Source organism: Phodopus roborovskii, unplaced genomic scaffold, assembly GCF_943737965.1.
Source record: "Phodopus roborovskii unplaced genomic scaffold, PHOROB, whole genome shotgun sequence".
NCBI lineage: Eukaryota > Metazoa > Chordata > Mammalia > Rodentia > Cricetidae > Phodopus > Phodopus roborovskii.
In genome coordinates this window covers 30,056,935-30,076,624 of record NW_026126434.1, presented here as the reverse complement: position 1 = coordinate 30,076,624, position 19,690 = coordinate 30,056,935, and the positions used below count along the sequence as shown (strand labels likewise).

Sequence of the window (19,690 nt, the reverse complement as noted above, 5' to 3'; positions counted from 1 at the left end):
TAGCAATGCAGCTGGAATTCAGGGAGCCAGGCTTGTGTAACAATCAATTTTAATCACAGAACCATCTCGTCAGCCCTGGTGACAGCCTTTTCCAAGTGATAAGCCTGAGTATGTGCCAGCACACATTAATTAAAATTAATTAATAAGCTAATTAAGTGAAGCAGCAGAGCATTGAAAACAGCTGCCATGATGGCAAACTACCACAAAGCTTGCTTGCATCTCAGTGGCTGTCAACTAATATGCCTTAGATTCTTCCAAGTGACCCAGGGCTCTGAGCAGGTTCCCACGTCCCTGTGAGCACAAGGCAGCACAGGAATGTATATCAAGAGCTTGCACTGGTCCCCCATGTCACCTGATGCTCGAAGGGCAGCTTCCAGGGTAAAATAACTGTCAGTGAACTTCTCTATGTGTGATGCAGTGACATGGGGAGTGATGCCCCATTGCTGACTTCGACCGACTGCATTTCTTGTCAGCAGTCACTAGATTTGGAACAGCATCTGCCAGAAGGGAGTTCTGTTCACCTGGCAGAGCACAGAAGTGAGCCAAGTTTGACTTTGAAAGTGTGTAAGTGAAAAGACTAAAAGCCCAGCATTGTTGGCTCCTGTCTCCATAGATGCATGCAGTCCCTCAGGTACCTCCTAACCCACTGCCTGATATGTTTTCTACTTTTTTTTAAAATTTCTATGTATGTGGGTATTTTGTTTGCATGTACATCTGTGTGCCACATGCATGCTGTATCCAAGGAATGCAGATCCCCTGGAAGCAGAGTTACAGATGGTTGTTAGCCTACTGTGGATACTGGGAATCAAATCCAGGTCCTCTGAAGAGAAACCAAGTGCTCCCAAACATTTTTCAGGCCCAGACAACTATACTCATGATGTGTATGTTAACGAGTTTTAAGTCTACTTCACACACTAACTAGAGTTATCAGAAAGGATACCCAATTAGAAATGCCTCCACAAGATCCAGCTGTAAGGCATTTTCTCAATTAGCAATCAATGAGGGGTTGGGGGGAGGGCCCAGCCTGTTGTGGGTGGTTCCATCCCTAGGCTGGTGGTCCTGGATTCTATGAAAATGCAGGCTGAACAAGCCATGAGGAACAAGCCAGTAAGCAGCACCCATCCATGACATCTGCATCAGCTTTTGCTTCCAGGTTCCTGCCCTGTGTGAGTTCCTGTCCTGACTTCCTTAGATGATGGAAGTGTAAGCTGAACAAAACCTTTCCTCCTCATCTTGGTTTTTGGTCCTGGTGTTTCATTGCAGCAATAGAAACCCTGAATGACCATTGCAATTCAACTAGCCATCAGATGCTATCCTACTTTGCTTTCTTTGCTGGGACACACACTGTGACCTACAGCATCTTGGAGTGGAAAGGGTTTATTTGGCTTGCAGGTTACAGCCCATCCTTGCAGCTGGAGGCAGAAACTGAAGGAGAGACCATGAGACATGCTCACTGGCTGGCTCTCACTGGCTTCCTGGGTAAGCTGCTTTTTGTACAACCCAGGCACAGCTGCCTAAGGATGGGAGTGTCCACAGTGAGCTAGGCCATCCTATATCCATCCATGTAGCACCCATTGATCTGATCCTAGAACCCTGGCTAGGGGTAGTGAGGGAATGAAGGACAGACACACACACAATGAAGCTGGTATATGGTGTGTTTCTCTAATGCTACCGACACCTCCACAATCTGGAACCTTCACAAGTTTAAGGTATGGTGGAGGGAGGGTTTAGCAATCTTGTTACACAAGGTCTCTGTAGGTGAGTAGTCTCAGGCTACAAATATCTAGGAGCAGGAAGCCACAGCTGGTAATCTTTGAACACATTGATCAACAGTTCATAGACACTCATACTTGGAAAGCTTTGCCATCCTGTGGGGGAATATCATTTTCAGGTGTGTGACTTTTGTTTATGCTGCATTTGTTTAACTCAAACTGTGTTGCTGTGCCTGTCTAAAACACCTGGTGGTCCTAATAAAGAGCTGAACAGCCAATAATGAAGTAGGAGCAAGGATAGGCAAGGATAGGAGGCAGAGTTATAAATAGGAGAAACAAGGAGAAATAGCAAGAGAACAAGGAAAGGAGAAAGACAGGAACCAGCCACTCAGTCACCCAGCCAGCCATGGAGTAAAAAGAAAAGAAAGACAAAAGCCCAAAGGGAAAAGGTAGACGGGTTACTAAGATAAGAAAAGATAGCTAGAAACAAGCTAAGGCCAGGCACTCACACTAAGAATAAGCCTCTGTGTGTGATTTACTTGGGAGCTGGATGGTGGGCCCCCCAAAAAGGTCAAAGAGCAAAAACATCAAACAATACCATCCCTCATGAGCCAGGCCCCGATTGGTATTGGTTATTGTTCTTGAAGTCCTTAACGGGCCATGCCCATGCCAAAAAACACATTCATTCGATCCCTCACTCACGGCTTCATCTGCTCTCTACAAACCATCAATCAAGAAAATGCTCACAAACATACCCACAGGCCAATCTGATGGCAGCAATTCCTCAGATGAGGCTCACTCTCCACAGGTGTAGCACACTGATAAGATTAGCCACCACAGGAAGCAAACCTGTATGTGTAATTGGTTATGTGCTGTCAGCAACATTACCCACGGAAGACACCGTCTGGATTGTTTCTAGTTTATTTTTACTTTGTGTATGAGTATTTTGTGTGTATGTCTGTGCACATGTACACATGTACACTGTCTGTGGAGGCCATAAGGCAGTGACAGATCCCCTGGAACTTGAATTACAGATGATTTTAAGCAGCTATGTGGATGCTAGGAACCAAATTCATGTCTTCTGTAACAGCAGCCAGCGCTTTTAACCATTGAGCCACATCTCCAGCCCCATTATCTGCTGCTTTCTGAGATAGATCAAGGGGCTCATTAACTCCTATTGCAGTCACCACCTGTAAGAAATTTCTAGAGGTGGTTGGAAGAGGGCAGCAGCTGCATTGGTGTTTTGGAAGAGCTAAGGTGTTGCATTGGTTACAGGATTTAATTCTTAGGAACTCTTGTTAGACACCCACCTCTCATTTTACTGGGTAACTAAATCTACAGGGACATGTCCTAGTCAGGGTTTATAATGCTGTGATGAAACACAGTGACCAAAGATACTTGGGGAGGAAAAGGTCTGTTCAGCTGACTTACACAGCACTTTTGATCATCCTAAAGGAACTCAAGACAGAAGTCACACAGGGCAGGAACCTGGAGGCAGGAGCTGATGCAGAGGCCATGGAGATTGCTGCTTATTGCCTTGCTCACCAGTTTGTTCAGACTGCTTTTATTTTCCACCCTGTGTTTTTCCAAGACAGGGTTGTGTTTCTCTGTGTAGCCCTGGCTGTCCTGGAACTCACTCTGTAGTCCAGCCTGTCCTTGAACTCAAAGAGGTCTGCCTGCCTCAGCCTCTCAAGTGCTAGGGCTAAACATGTGGACCACCACGCCCAGGTCTCATCCTGCTTTCTTACAGAACCAAGGACCACCTGTTCCAGGATAGCACCAACCATGATGGGCTAGATCCTCCTTCATAAATCACTAAATAAGAAAATGCCTGACAGGCGATGGTGGTGTATGCCTTTAATCCCTGCACTAGAGAGAGGCAGAGGCAGGTGGAGCTTTGTGAGATTAAAGCCATCCCGGTCCAGGATAGCCAGAGCTATCTATACCTGTCTCAAACAAAAAGAAAGAAAATGCCCTACAGGCTGACCAATAGCCTCATCTTCTGGATGCGTTTTCTTAATTGAGGTTCAGATGACTTTTGCGTGTGTCGACATAAAACTATCTAGCACATACGTGACTGGGCAAACAGGGTACTCTAATGGTAACTGAGTGGGTAGCAAGGCTTGTCTAGAGTTTTCTGGCTTTCTCTGTGAACATCTCCTACCAGGATTTGGCCAAATCTCTTCAGAAATGGGGATCTCAAGCAGGAGAGAGGGTTAAGTGGTAAGAACACTAGCAGCTCTTGCAGAGGACCCAGGTTTAATGTCTAGTTCCCGTGTCAGCTGGCTCACAGCCATCTCTAACTCCAGTTCCACAGGACCCAGGACCCAATGCCCTAGTCTGGGCTCCATGGACATTGTGTGGTACATTTTACATACATGCTCTCAAAACACACACACATAATCTGAAAAAAACAAAGAACCTAACAGACATTGAAGCATGTGGCCTTATCTAAAGCACCCTAGCCTCACGTGAAGGCCCTGACCTGGGCAAAGACTCTCCAACTAAGTCTTGGACTGCTCTTCTGTGCAGAGACAGTCCTTGCCAATTCAGAGTACAGAGAAATGCAGGGATGGATACCAAACTATGGGGGTGTCCAGGTGCTCCTCCCCAGTAAGCCTTCATTCTGAGGCACATTTTTTCTGAACACATCCATTTCCCCAGGTGAACAAGAGTAATACCATCTGTCCTTTCTGAGCCACACCTGCACACTGGGTCTCCCAATCACAAGAAAACCAGCATCTTTTTTTTTTTCTTTTAAAGTCAATCTTATTTTAAATACCAATCCCAGCTCCCTCTCCTTCCTGTCCTCCCACTCCTACCAGCCCCCCAAACCACCCCCATCTGCTCCCATGAGGAAGCCCATGGAAAAATCACCTGTCTGTCATACCATTTGGGGCAGGACCAAGGGCCTCCTCCCTGTATCTAGGCAGAGTATCCCTCTATAGGGAATGGGCTCCAAAAAAATCCATTCATGCCCTAGGGATAAATACTGGTTCTACTGCCAGTAGCCCCATATACTACCCAAGCCCCACAACTGACACATCAGGGGGCCTGGTTTAGTCTTAAGCAGTTCCCCAGTGTCGGTCTGGAGTTTAAACTCCCACTTGCTCGGATCACCTGTCTCTGGGTTTCCCCATCAGTCTTGTGCACTTTGCTCATATTATTACTCCTGCCTATGACTGGACTCCAGTTTGGCCCAGTGCTTAGCTGTGGATCTCTGCATCTGCTAGTTACTTGATGAAGGCTCTATGATGGCAATTAAGGTAGTCATTAACCTGAATATAAGGGAAAGGCAGTTAAGGTACCCTCTTTATTATTGCCTAATTATTAGCTAGGGTCATCTATGAAGATTCCTGGGAACTCCCTAGTGCTAGAGAAAACCAGCACTCTTACACAGGCCCATGTGGACAGGACTTTTGTATACGTGCAGAGGACTCAGCAACTGAGGACTGCTTGACACACTACTGTCGTGCCCAGACCTACTACAGAAGTTCCTTAGACAACGCAGTGCAGCAGGGGAAAATGGTCACTCTGGGAGCATGGAAGAAGCAGTAGTTGAGGCAGGACAGCAGGAGCCTTTTAGTGAGGTAGACCGGGGTGTGAGCACCCTCTCAGAATGCCTGTCTGCTAGTGTGAGGAGGCTGGCTGTACACCAGCATGCTAAAGCAACTGAACTACCAGGACCTGAAATCTCAAACCAGCAATCAAGTCCCAGTCTCTCCCTGGACAGAACAGGCAGGGTTGTGGTCAAGTGCTTTATCCAGGCATGGCCCGGAAGCTGCTAGGCAGCTATCATGGTGCTCACTCTAGCCTGTTACACTCCCACCTGACACCTTCTGCCCCCATCCCTCCAGGGATCCCAGTGACCTTGCCAAGAAAGAAATCTCACCTTTTGAACTCAGATCAAAACAGAGAAATAGAAGGCTTCAGGTCTCTGCCCTGGTTCAGGCTGTCTTTCAGGGTTCCCCACCCAGGGACCCCAGCCTCTCTACACAGTTAAGCTGGCCCAGGGAAGGAGATGCTAGAGCAACACCAGGCCCTGCTTAGAAGTGTAGGGTGCCAGGGATGCACAGGCCCTGGTACTTGAAAACTCAAGGAGCAGATGAGATGCTGGGACATGGACCTTGTCCCATCCTCACTCACCTTTAGAACAGGAGGGACACCAGGAAGAGAAGGCAGCTATCCCACCCTTACTTCAACCCTGCCCACAAGGCTCCCAATTAAGCCCTAGACAGTAATAGGCGGAGCACTTGCTACAAACACCACACAATTGTTTCATTCTTAGTTTTGTTAAAAAAACAAACAAACAAACAACTATCATAAATCAGGAACAGGGTTAGGAGTGGTGGTGACGCAGAGGGAAGCTTGGACAGGATTGGATGAAGGCTGGCGGGGGCAATGCGTCTCCACCCTGATCCCTGGAATCTTCTAATGAGACAGATGGCCACAGTCCAGAGTGGGTCACTCCTCTCCTCTACCGTGTCTGTTCAACTGAAGAAAAACACCAGCAGTTACAATAGGACTCAAGATTAAGTAAATTTCAATCTCTCTTCCTCTCACAACTGTGTCACAGGTTCAGGACACACACATACATACGCTCACACACCCATACACCGCCCCCCATACTCCCTGTTGTAGATTCAGGTGGAGTATGTTGGAAGTGGAGAAAAAAAACTGGGAAAAAGACCCCACAGAAAGGTCCCTCACAGTAGTATGAAAACTCCAGGAGGGCAGCCAGCACCAGGGGCCACTACCCAGAGGTGGTTTACATGAGCAAAGAGGCAGCAGAATTCAACAAGATTCTTCATGGGTAAATGTGCTTGTCACCAACCCTAACAACCTGAGTTTACACTGGGAAACCTACAGGGTAGAGGACAGTAAAGAATGTCCTCTGATCTCTACTTATGTTGTGGTATGTGTGTGCACGCACACATGCAGCTAAAAGCTAAAACACAAAACCAAAGGGCATGCAACATGGTAAGGGTGCACTCACTGTAGGAGGAGATGTCGATCTCATCGGGGAGCTCACTGATGTTGACCTCAAAGCGGTCCTGAACATCATTGAGGATCTTAGCATCGTTCTCATCTGACACAAAAGTGATGGCCAAGCCCTTGGTACCAAACCGGCCTGCTCTGGCCACCTGCAAGGAGACAAAAGGAAGATCACATGCCTCAAGGAGGAGACAGAAATACAGAAGGAAGTGGACAGCATGTGCATGAGGGCATGCGCACACATAGGAAGTGAGGTGAGGATGGTGGGCAGCTTACCCGATGCAGGTAGGTGTCTGAGTCCTCTGGCATGTCATAGTTGAAGGCAATGTTCACACGCTCAATGTCCATGCCTCGGCCAAACAGGTTGGTAGCCACAAGAATCCGCCGTTGGAAATCCTTGAACTGCTGATACCGAGAGAGCCTTTGTGAGGAAGGAAAGGAGACAGTTGAGATTCCCTTCTCACCACACCCTTTCCTTCCCAGAGCACAAATACTGGTTCTAACTCACCTCTCCTCCTGGGGCATCCCACGGTGGATAGCAATGGCTGGGAAGTTCTGTTCCACCAGAAGTTGGGCCAGGGCGATGCACCGCTGCACAGACTTCACAAAGATCACCACCTGAAGGGACAGGGACTTGATGTACTTACAAATTTCCAGAATCATGTTAGCTTTCACCGCTTTTTTTCCCCCTCTCCAGACAGGGTTTCTCTGTAGCTTTGGAGGCTGTCCTGGAACTCGCTCTGTAGACCAGGCTAGCCTTGAACTCACAGAGATCCTCCTGTCTCTGCCTCCTGAGTACTAGGATTAACGGTGTGCACCACCACCACCACCACCACCACCACCACCACCACCACCACCACCAGGCTCCTTTTACTGTTTTCTAAAGTTTATGTGTATAAGTGCTTTGCAGGTATGTATGTGTAGATACTGGATCCTCCTCCCATGCCAAGTGCAGTCACACAAGATTGGGAACTGCCTGCAGTGATGGCATCAAGAACTGAATTTGGGAGCCATGGGAGAAGAGTGCTCTTAACCTACTATTGTTTTTCAATTCAGGAAGGATTTCTCTGTGTAGCCCTGGCTGTCCTGGAACTTCATATGTAGATGAGGCTGGCTTTGAACTCCCTAAGATCTGCCTGCTTCTGCCTCCAAATGCTGGGATTAAAGGTTTGAGCCACCACCACCCAGCTCTGAGCCACTTCTATGGTCCAGCTCCAGGGATCTCAATACTGAAGTTTTTTTTTTTTTTTTTTTTTTTTGGGGGGGGGGAATTCTCTGTGTAGCTCTAATTGTCCTCAAACATGTGAACCAGGGTGGCTCCATACTTGAACTGACAAGAGATATGCCTGGCTCCGACTACCCAGTGCTTGGGATTAAAAGCACCTACACCAGCACACCTGGCAGCATTTTTGTTGGTTAGTTCTCTGGTTTCTGTGTAGCCCTGGCTGTCCTGGAACTCACTCTGTAGACCAGGCTGGCCTGGAACTCAAAGAGGTTTGCCTGCCTCTGCCTCAAAGAGCTTAAGATTAAAGGTGGCTGGCACCACCAACCTGCCCTGGCAGGATTTCTAAAGAGCTCCTCAGTCCCTTATTCCATCTCAAATGTCCCTTCACAAATGTTCTTTTCTGCTCTTGAACTTAACTGCCTGTGTGTCTAGGCCAAGATTTTTGAACAGCCTGACCTCTGAGCTACCACGGACACACGACCTCAACTGGCACACACAAGGGTGAGGCACCCTCAGGAAAACTAATGAGCTGTAGTCTAGAAAAGCAGATGAGCCTCTTCAAAGACTAAGAGCCCACAGTGGCTCTGCAGTCAGCTTATCCCAGGCTGACACTGCTCCTCTTAGGTGGCTGTGAGAGACAACAGTAAAGCCACCACACCAGTACACAACTAAGTGCTTTCCTCCATTTACTCAAGTCATCAAGTACTCTACCTCAGGTGTCTCTCACCTCTTCACACACTTGGCTCTTCAATCACAGGCTTCTGGCATGGCTGGAGATGTCCAGTGCTCAAGCCCACAGAGCCTCAATACTGACCTGGTTGAACTCGAGGACATCGAGAAGGTCAAAGAGCTTCCGGTTCTTCTCGTTGTCCTTCAGTTTCACGTAGTATTGCTGCAACCCGTGCAGCGTCAACTTGGTCTCATCATCCACGAAGATCTCCATAGGCTGAGGGAAGGAGGGGTGGGGGCAGGAGGAGGGCAGAGTGGGGGGGTTAAACCTGGGGGGGTGGAGGGTGCTGATCTCCAATACACCCCATGGACTGATGGGGGAGAGAGAAGACTGAAAACCCCTCCCCATTACAAGAACACTCTGTACTGAGGTCCCTTCCCAGTTAGATCTGGTAGCATCTGCATCAGCTGAATGAACGGTGAGAGAAAGGGACTCTGCAGAGAGCTGTGAAGCTCCCAGCTGCAAGGTGAGTGTCAGAGGTGGTGATGGGGTAAGTTAGCAATGGGAGATGGTACTCAAGAGGAGAGCATGGCCAGAACACACAGGAGGGGCAGCAGTGATGCGGCCTGGGCAACACAACGGGACAGGGACGACTGCCCTCTCTGCACTTCAGCAAATATCCTCAAGACCAGAAGGTTGCAATGGACACAGCCAAAAAGCCATTCAAGAGCTGGGCCTTAGTGGCACGCTGTGATCCCAGCTCTCAGGTGGTTGACCACCTATACTTAAGAGGTGAGGGATACACACATGGTGCTAGACAACAGCAAGTGCAGGCTTTCCCACAGCCCACAACTGGACCTGGCACCTTTCTGAGCTCACTCCTGACCCTCTGGGGTTTCCCTTTCTCTGGAGCCCTCACCCCCAGCTCCCTCCTCCCAGCAGCTGAGAGGTTTACAGCTTCCCTGCCCTGTTCTTTTTCTCTGAAAATCTAATACAATGATCTCTTAGCATCAAAGGGAAAAGGGCAATAGAAGGAATTGACCTTACATTCTATAAAAAACAAAAACTATATGCCCACCCCTAACCCTTTAAGGGGAGGAAGGAATATAAACATTGAAACAGACACCGGTTAGCTGCAGGATAGATTTTCCCCACTCTCTATTCTGTCTTGAGACAGTTCACATAGAGCAAGGGACTAAGTGGGTGTCCAGAAAGCAGAATGGCAAGGCAGCTCCCCAAATAAGTCTCAAATCCTCCTCCTAATTCTAGCCCCAAGCCCAGCCCAAGAGAAAACCATCTTGTGAAGGGAAGGAACAGGTCAGGGAGGGAAGGACACCCCTCCCCCTGCTCAGTCTTGGCACTGAAAGCCAGCTTGGTTACATCTCAGTGCTGCTTCCCATTTGTCTTTTCCCATCATAAAAAAAAAAATAAAAAAAATAAATAAAAATAAGAAAGAGGAAAAAAACCCACCACCCCATTCAGGACACCCCTCCCAACAGGTACGGGGGAAACGGGGTACAGCACATTAGGTTCAGGAAAAAACCGGGAACAGAAAAAGAGACTGGCTTGGTCCTCGGCATCCTGGTCAGGCTCCCCGTGGCCTCCGATGCTGCCATCCACCGCTCGCAGGTCTGCATTCTCCCGTCGTGCCTCAGAGCTTCTCTGCTGCCAGCTCACATCAACCAAGGCTCCGATGGCGCAAGGAGGTATGGACAGGAAGGAGTGGGGGGACTGGGGAGGCTGAGGTGCCAAAGGCCCCCGCCCTTGGAGGTTGGAAGGGGCAGGTTCATGGTGCTCTTTGTTTGTTCTTCTTCTGGACAGGCCCTGCCACCTGACTGTCCCTCTCTTGCTCTCCTGCCACTGAGATAGATGTATGAGTTTCGGTGAGCACAGGCTCCAGCTGAACACTCCATGCCACCTGGAGGGTGTGTGGCTGCAGGGGTGTAGGAGACGATGGGCAGGCGATAGGGCACAAAATCTTGCCCTATCCCTGACAGGGAGAAGAGGTTCAAAAATGTTGCGATTAAAAAATGTCAAATGCTACCCGCTCTCACGTAAACCCGACCAAGTCTTCCGGAGTTTCCCTGGCACGCGCACAAACCCTATCACTAACTGTCTCTGCCTCTGTGTTTTTCTTCAAGGAGTCGTCACTCCCGGATGAACACAAGCTCCCTTCTTGGTGCTTGAAGGACAAGGGAGTCTGGAGGAAGAGGGCGAGGAGGGGGAGGAGGCAGCGGGCGGGGAGTGGAGGGAGAGAAGGTAGAAGGGTATTTACATCTTGCATGAACTTGCGGCAGACTGGCCGGATCTCTTTGCTCAAGGTAGCACTGAACATCATGACCTGCTTCTCATGGGGGGTCATGCGAAAAATTTCCTGGACATCCCGACGCATGTCTGCAGGGAAAGAATTACAGGAGGAAATGAGTCTGTGATTTAAGTGCAGTGAGACCACAGCCAATGAAAATTCAGGAAGTCACTCTGGAAACATGAGCCTTCCCTCTCCATTACCTACAGGAACATGCCAGGCTTGGAGGTGCATGCCTGTAATCCCAGGAGGAGACAGCAGGATCAGGAGCTATGTATTGAGTTTTGAGATCAACCTAGGCTAGTCAAGATTGCTTAACACAAAAAAGTAACATGGAAAAACAAATGCATTTAGAATGATTTGTGGTCAGGTTCCACACTTTATTCAGCCAAGAAAATATAACTGAACCTAAAGTCGAAATTTATAAAATGGGGATAAAATCTACCATAGGTTCAGGAATAGCAACCCTTAAACACAGGGTATGAGGCTAGAGAGAGCACTTGTTGCTCTTCCAGAAGACCTGACTGAGTTAGGCCCCCAGCTTCCACAACTGCCTGTAACTTAAGAGCTCCAGGGGAAACCCAATGCCGCTTGGTCCTAAGAAACACACACAAAATCAAAAATAATAAACTTAAGAGCTTACACCGGTTAGTGGTGGTGCATGCCTTTAATCCCAGCACTTGGGAGGCAGACAGATGGATGGCTCTGAGTTCAAAGCCAGCCTGGTCTAAAGAACAAGTTCCAGGACAGGCTCCAAAGCTCCAGAAAAACCCTGTCTCGAAAAACAAAAACACACATACTAAAATTGGAGCTATACAGAAGTTAGCATGGCCCTTACACAAGATATGAAAATTCATGAAGCAGTCCATATAAAAATAATACTTTTTATTTAGAACAATCATTTTACATATCTAATAATTATGAACTTAAATCTGAAATTAGTGTATTATTTTGTCAGGTATGGTGATACACATCTTTAATCCCAGCCCTCAGGAAGTAAAAGTAGGCTTGTCAGAGTTGGCAGCCTGATCCACACAGCAGGTTCCAGGTTAAGAGCTACAGTGAGGTGTATACATAACATGTCTTGTCTCCTCTTACCAGCTCTTCTCACCACACAAGTCTACAAAGCACTTACTCTATACATCAGTCCACTGTGCTGTCACCTTCAACTCTAGTCTCGCACTCATTAGGCCAGGCAAATATTACCTCTCTAATGCCCACCATTACTCTGCCATCTTGGACAAAGGCCAACTAACCAAAACTGATTTCTTTTTCTGTTTCTTTTTTTGTTTTGTTTGTTTTAAAGATAGGATCTTATGATAGGGAAACCCATAAAAATCAGGTCTGACAAGTGGGGAACCTGCATAATACCAAACTAGACTTCCTTAATATAGGTGGCAATGGTGTGGCTGGGATAATATATGAAGCCACTGGCAATGGGTCCTAGATCTAACTCTAGTGCACAAACTGACTTAGTGGAGCCCATTCTATATGGAGATACCTTGCTCAGCCTGGACACGGGTGTGGGGAGGTGCCTTGGTCCTGCCTCAAAGAGATAATGGGACAGATGTAATAGACTTCCTATGGGTGGCCTTGCTCTCTCCTTGGAGTAAATGGGAGGGAATGTAAAAACAATAAATTAATAAAATAAAGGTAGGGTCTTACTATGTAGCCCTTAGTTGGCCTATAATTCATCCCCTAACCAAAAAAAAAAAAAAAAAAAAAAGCACAAAAGCTTTGTTTTTAGAGACCAAGTTTCAGTGTGTAGTCCCAGCTGACCTTGAATTTTCTCTGTAGACTGGCCTCCAATTTAGAGATCCACAGCCTTATCTTAGTGCCAGGACTGAAGGTGTGCACCACCACTATCTTTAACCTTTATTATGTGTGTAGGTGTTCTACCTGCATGTTATGTCCATATACCAGCTATGTGCCTAGTGCTCAAACAAGGCGTAGGAAGGTTTGGGTCCACTGGAACTGGAGTTACAGTTACACATTGCCATGTGGGAATGTACTGGGATGAAAGCCAGGCCCTCTAGAAGAGAGCCCAGTTCTCACTAAGCTATCTCTCCAGTTCTTAACCCAGGTCCTCTGAAAGAGCTGCCAGTGCTCTTACTGATGAGCCATTTCTTCAGTGCCCAACAATATTTTTTGTTTCAATTATTTGTTGTATATACAGTATTCTGCCTGCCTGCATACCTCCATGCCAAAAGAGGGCACCAGACCTCACTAGAGATGGCTGTGAGGCACCATGTGGTTTGCTGGAATTAAATCTGTGACCTCTGGAAGAGCAGCCAGTGCTCTTAATTGCTGAGCCAGGTCCCAGCCCCAACAAAAAAGAATTTATTTTTCCAAGACAGGGTTTCTCTGTGTAGCTTTGGAGCCTGTCCTGGAATTCACTCTGAGACCAGGCTGGCCTCGAACTCATAGAGATCCACCTGCCTCTGCCTCCTGAATGCTGGGATTAAGTCGTGCATCACCAATGCCTGGCTCAACAAATTCCTTAATATTCCCTTTTAACCCCACTTGGCACACTACAACATCAGAACACACGACCTCCTGGGAACACTCACCAGATAAAATCCCAGAACTGAACTCTAGAAACCTGCTCATTTATGAATTCTGACTACAGTGGTTCTCAACCTATGGGTGGAGACCCCTTGGGTGGGTGAAGGGAGATCGGAACAACCCTTTCTTCAAAAGGGCCCCATATCAAATATTTACATTATGATTCATAAGATTCATAAGAGTAGCAAAATTGTAGTTATGAAATAGCAACAAAAATAATATTATGGTTGGGGAGCAGCACAACTCGAGGAGAGTTGTCTCATTAGAAAGGGTGAGTACCACTGCTGTCCTGGGATGGCAGAGCAGGCACCTCCTGCTCTAGTTTAGCAAACCAGCATGCACAGGGCCCCTGGGCTCAGTGCCCAGCACTAGGGGAAGAGAATGAAAGGCAGAGCCATCAGTCATGGGTGATAGATCAAGAGTCGTCCTGGCACACAAGTGCTCCTGTGTCAAACAAACATCATTTGGCTCCAAGGGGCAGCTCCCCAAACCACCTGAGCCCAGGCCCGAGCACTGCCACTCACCGAGCTGTTCAAGCATCTTGTCACATTCGTCCAAGATAAAGTGTTTAATGTGCTTAAGGTTCAGGCTCTTATTGCGAGCCAGGGCTAGAATTCGGCCGGGAGTCCCCACAACGATGTGTGGACAATTCTTCTTCAACACCTCTTCATCCTTCTTGATAGACAGACCGCCAAAGAACACTGCCACCTGTCAGCCAATGGGAAAGTGTCACAGAAAAGGACAAAGACTCTGTATTTTCCTTTTCTTCTCACTGAGTAGGCTTGCCCTGCCTCCAACTCACTTGGTGGATCAGCCTGTTTCTGCTGCCCAAGTGCTGGGATTAAAGGCATGGGCCACCTTGCCAGACACCAGTGACCTGCTCTTTTAGCTGACTGTAAACCAATCTACATAGCTTTAGCTGACTGGAGAACTTGCCTGCCTCTGCTTCCTGAGTGAGAAGATTAAAGTCTTGCCTTGTGTAAACCATCAGGTGAATGCTAGGATCTGAGCTTTAATTAGCATATCAAGTAAACACACATCTCCTGTTTCAAGGGGAAAGAAACAATCCAGGAGCACATTGTCACACTTTTAAAATTTACTATGTATACAGTGTTCTGCCTACATATATGCTATGCCTGCACTCCAGAAAGGGCACCAGCTCTCATTACATATGGTTGTGAGCCACCATGTGGGTGCTGAGAATTGAACCCAGGACCTCTGGAAGAGCAGCCAGTGCTTTTAACCTCTGAGTCAGCTCTCCAGCCCCCCACAATGCTTATTCTCTTCCCCACTCTCATTCAAAAACCAGTAATGGTTAACAAGGTTTATGGCAAACAAACCATTCCTGCCCAAAAAGTTTTACCTTGTATCTATATAAGTTTCCAAATATAAGTTTTAGGCTGCAATAGCTATTGAGGAAAGAGCAGGCTAAACCTAATAGTGACAAGTCAGGTCCCATGAGGACACTTTGTTGTACAACAAAGGGAAAGTACAGACAATTCCAATTTTATAACTATGTAGGTAATATGGTGGGGGAAGGCACGCCCCCACCAGCCTAACTGGAACTACAGACTCACATACCATATCTAGGCTCACCTCCACCTCCAGCCATGGGTACACAGAGAAACCCTGTCTTGAAAAACTAACTGAGAGAGAACGACAAAAAGACAGTGTAATGGGGTAAGAAAGAAAAATTAAAAAATGTGGGCGGTAATGACACACACTTTTAATGGGAGGCAGAGGTAGGTTTCTCTGAGTTTGAGGCCAGCCTGGTCTATAGAGTGAGTCCCAGGACATGCTCCAAAGCTACAGAGAAAGCCTGTCTCAAAGGCCAAAACCAGGCACAGTAGCAGGCTGCTCACTTAGCAAGGCTCTGGAATCAGATTTACAATATCACAAAAATTAAAATACATAAGTGTTCTGTGGTGGTATCACCCAGAGTGCCATTGTGAACTCTCAGGGACACAGATGGAGTCACAGCAGTGAACCTGCAAGGACAGCTACAGAACAGCCTGTCATCATACCAAAGGCTCCTACAGTCACTCCACGCCTTTAGGACATTCAATTGTTACCCCAGAAGTTCCCGCACTCCCCACCCTTACCTTGACATTTGGCATATACTTTGAGAATCGCTCATATTCCTTGCTGATCTGAAAAGCCAACTCTCTAGTGTGACACATCACCAGCACAGACACCTTCAAGAGAAATGGAGGCAACACCATGTCAGTCCTTTGTCACCCTCCAGACTGTCACAAAACATCTGCCAAATGGTTGGCGACATCAATTCTGAGACTTAAACCATTAAGCCATGCCGCTACAGAACACCCCCCCCCAACTGCCAGGGAGACCAACTCTAAAAGCGTTATGTAGCCACAGTCTTCAGTGCATCAGCCTCAACGCCCTCCCAGCACTGCCTCAAACATACCTGCCCAGTGATTGGCTCCAGCTGCTGTAATGTGGCCAGGACAAACACTGCTGTCTTCCCCATGCCTGACTTGGCCTGGCACAGGACATCCATCCCCAGAATGGCCTGAGGGATGCATTCATGCTGGACTAGAAAGAGAAAAAGGGAAAGAGACTTTTTGCACCACACCAAACTCCTTTGTACCCAACTGATACTCCAGAGTTTGCCTGGTCCCTGTCACCTTTCAAGCCAACCCATCCCCTCTCTGTGTCTGTCCCCTTAGTCACTGTGTCCTAACTTCAGGCCTCCCTGGTGTTACTAAGAACCCTCTTGCACCTACCAACAGCTCACCTTCAATGTGCCCCACTGTCGTTACTTTCCGAACAACTCATGAACCTGAATGCCTACCACAGGCCATTTCTCCTACATAGGTTGCCCTGCTTTGGGGTTACATAACCCTGCAACCTTGGACAAAAATGAAGGACTTGGCCCCAGAAGCCAGCACCTTTAGAGCAATCATTAAGACCTCAGTTGGCCTGGCCTGAAAGATGGGAACTAAAACTCCAGCTAGGCCCTCTCTGAAAGGCCAAACAGCAAGAAAGATGAAGACCAAGCAAATATGAAAAGCCGTGTGCAGGACAAACAGCAGTCCTGTCTGAACAAAGCTAACAAGCGTCCTCTAGTGCTAACATCTAGGTACACTCTCATTGCCTAGCCTATTCTAAACAGAAATGGATGCATAATGAGGTCTCTATGCCCAACAATAAAATATACCCTCTGATGGATGCTCAAAGCCACAGTCAACGATGGCCCGGAGCAACTCTGGCTTGAGCAGGAAGTCTCGAAAGCCGGAGCTGTGGATGGAGACGTAGGAGCCCTTGACATCTTTCTTGGCAGGAGCTTCAGTCCCATCTCCCCCTGCTGCTGTCTCCACTTCATCATCTTCATAGTCCAAGAGCTCATTGTCCACATCATTCTCTGCCATAATTGGGCCGGTAGGGGGAGAAGGGAGGTCTTTAGGGTGAGTGGTCCCAGAGCAGGTGTGAAAGCAAGGGGAAAGAGAGGGGGCTGAGGAACAGCAAGGGAAAAGACACCAGTTTTCTGACAGAAGAGCTGGGAGAGAGGACAACAACAAAAAAACAAAAAACAGAACTCATCAGTCATGTACACACCCACCACTTCTTGTCCACCCTCACTTTCCTTCTTATTTTCCCTAAACCACAGACCTCTGCCCCGGAAGAAAAGACACACACAACAAAAACGACCACTGCGTGGGAGAAACGGAGAGTGGTCTCAGGAACGACTGCTAACCCAGACAGGCTCGCACTCTGACCCAAAGGAGCAACTCAAGAGACCATGAAAAGGAGTCTGATGAGCGACTCTCGGGAGGGTGACACTGCGAAGGACAAGAGGGGCCCACAGACTGCGCTCTCCCTATCGCCTCACGGTGTTGGTTGCCACCAGCAGCCATCAGTCAAGGGTGATAGATAACGGTCAGCACTGCGCGGAGCGCTCACTTCCCAATTGCGAACATCATGTGGCTGCTATTCACCTGTTCCAGAGCACCTGAATGCCCATCCCGGAGGCGAACGCACACCTGTGATCCCAGTACTGGAGAGCAGAACCAGGAAGGAAGGTGGGCGGGGAGGAAGGCCTGCCGCAAACTAACAGTAGGTGCAGGGGTACGAGTGGCTCAGTGCCCCCCCAAAACAACAACAACAAAAAAACACACAAAAATCCCCAAAGCCTGGAGCGTATACAGTTAAACCATAACGCCTGTCCACCAATGCGCGAGGCCCAGCGCTACAAAAATAGGTTTTTAAAAGCCACAGGGTCACAGCTGGGGGATACGCAACCCACTCCGACTTGGACTACGTGCCAAGAGGTCTGGGCACCTTGTGGCGCGTCGCAGGTATGGCACCTTTCCGAAAACTACGTGGTGCCATTGGTCACGCACGAAGGTGACCATTTGGAGAGAGCTCCAAACTAAGAGTGGGCAAGTGGAGGCCGGAGAGTTCATGGGCCCCGAGGCGTCTCCTTCTCATCCCACCGCGGGCCAGGCAAAGGCCGGGAGGGGAGAGGAGGGCGGCCCCGCCCTCCTCGTAGCGCCGCCTCCGGTCGCTGCGGCCTCGGGTGGAAAGGGGACCCACTGGGACATCCAGGAAGCAAGGAAACACAATGGCGGCCGAAGCCACCATTTTGGATTGTCAAACCCCCCCCCCGTCTCCCTGCTCCCCACCGAGATTTGCTGTCAGAAAAGGGGCGAAAACAACGGGACCGAGGGCCCGACCAAGCCCCAGAAGCCAGGCCGCCGCCTGGGCGAGGGGTATCAGGGACGCGCGCGGCGGGACGCGGCGAAACAAGGGCAGATGGCGGCGGATGGCGCACAAGGCCAAAGCTTACCTAAGCACTGCGAGCGTGTATGGCGGCGGCGACAGGGACGGAGGCGGGAACCTGTCTTCACTTCCGGTCCTAGGCGCTTTCCCCAGACTCCCGCCTTCCCGACTGCCAGGGCGCAGGCGCGGGATGCCGGAAGCCGGAAGCCGGTGCGGCGGGGCGAGGCGGGCCTCCCGCTGCGCGCGCTCGGGGCTGCCTTTGGAAAATGCCTAGCTGAGGTCAGCCTTGTGACTCGTTCGCTGCCGCTGGTGCCGGGAGCCGGACGAGAAGCTCGCACCTCTCCACACCCGTCACCGCGGCGTCCGGCTTTTACTTCTGTTTTGTTTTCTTCGCCACGCCAGGCTTGTCTCTGGGCACCCCTCCATGAGCTCGAAGGATTCTGCGTGCTGAACGTCACGCGTACTCGCGGGGTCCTTAATCTGGTAGTCAAGGTGACCTGAGTGTTGCTGAGCTCACTACAGCCTCCCGGAAGGAGGGTGCTGGGGCACCGGCTGGGGGCACGACCACGCCCTTTACAGTTGTGTGGAGAATGAGCAGGATTTACCCAAAATGATAATTGGCAATGTAGCAACTTGGGTGATGGAGATTTACATCCTGTCCGAGCGTTTAAAAAAATAAATGGTGGGGTTTGAGTGTTATGCGGCTTTCCTAAATTGTAGTTATTATTATCATTGTTTTTTCGAGACAGGGTTCGGAAAAAAAAAACAGCAGAGTGTTCTTAGTCCTACCACAACAGCTCCATTGTTCAGCCTGGATCTCTCCCCTCGTCCCCCAAATATGTGGTACTTTGAGATGCTACATAAATGAGCAGTGATGACCTGCTGACCCGTGCGAGCTCTCCCTGTTAGCACACTTCACCACTTAACACTAAGTAGGCACCATGGTCACCAACCTTCATCATTTGACGGCCCAGGGAGGCGCATCGACATAATAGCAGGTGGCGTCCTCTAGTGTTAGTATTCACAGACACCACAGCTTTTGCTGTAAGCTGTAGGTGGGGATTCCTCAGACCCAGGTAAAGTAGGAAAATGAAGTATGTGGGGCCTATGGCTTTGAAGACAATTCCCAGGAAATCTTCTAGTGACCCAGACGGCAGACTCTAGGCACTTTTTTCTCCCTGTTGTTACCAGCTCAGCCTAAAAGGCCAGAGAAGACCTCTCAAGAGAAGTCTTTTATTGGACCTAACGTTGTAGCACTGAGGGTAACATAGTAAAGTTTATCCCAGCTGACCCCCCCAAGTGAGTCAAACATTCTACTTTACAGCCAACAAAGGATATTTGCACCAACACAGCAAATTCGTGCAAATGAAGGCTTGTGTTTGCACCAATCACATGACATTGCCCCTTTAGCACTATTACCCTCTCCTACAGGACTATAGGAAGTTTCTATACCACGGAGGGTGGCGGGAGATGATGAA

General features: G+C 48.8%; 1 protein-coding gene and 2 non-coding genes across 3 annotated transcripts; all 3 read right to left on the bottom strand.

Annotated features, from left to right (window-relative positions):
• Positions 1 to 5,969: 5,969 nt before the first annotated feature.
• Positions 5,970 to 18,395, bottom strand: Ddx39b (DExD-box helicase 39B). Its single transcript, XM_051187364.1, has 11 exons — positions 18,280 to 18,395; positions 16,651 to 16,989; positions 15,898 to 16,025; positions 15,575 to 15,667; positions 13,997 to 14,180; positions 10,878 to 10,996; positions 8,747 to 8,878; positions 7,216 to 7,325; positions 6,984 to 7,128; positions 6,709 to 6,856; positions 5,970 to 6,206 (listed from the first exon to the last, which is right to left on the bottom strand). The coding sequence occupies exons 2-11, from the start codon at positions 16,859 to 16,861 to the stop codon at positions 6,190 to 6,192; spliced, it is 1,287 nt and encodes a 428-aa protein (XP_051043321.1). The 5' UTR covers positions 16,862 to 16,989; positions 18,280 to 18,395; the 3' UTR covers positions 5,970 to 6,189.
• Positions 13,865 to 13,941, bottom strand: LOC127224434 (small nucleolar RNA SNORD83). Its single transcript, XR_007834711.1, has one exon. It is a non-coding gene; the product is annotated as a small nucleolar RNA SNORD83 (small nucleolar RNA).
• Positions 17,342 to 17,418, bottom strand: LOC127224433 (small nucleolar RNA SNORD83). The gene has a single exon (XR_007834710.1). It is a non-coding gene; the product is annotated as a small nucleolar RNA SNORD83 (small nucleolar RNA).
• Positions 18,396 to 19,690: the final 1,295 nt, after the last annotated feature.

Bases quoted from the DNA above. Each gene is read 5' to 3' on its own strand.
- Ddx39b (XM_051187364.1), bottom strand. From the start codon at position 16,861: ATGGCAGAGAATGATGTGGACAATGAGCTCTTGGACTATGAAGATGAT. The intron at 10,997-13,996 runs GTGAGTGGCAGT...CTTTCCCTGCAG, and splicing joins CAAGATGCTTGAACAGCTCG to ACATGCGTCGGGATGTCCAG. The intron at 7,129-7,215 runs GTGAGTTAGAAC...TTCCTCACAAAG, and splicing joins GGGATGCCCCAGGAGGAGAG to GCTCTCTCGGTATCAGCAGT.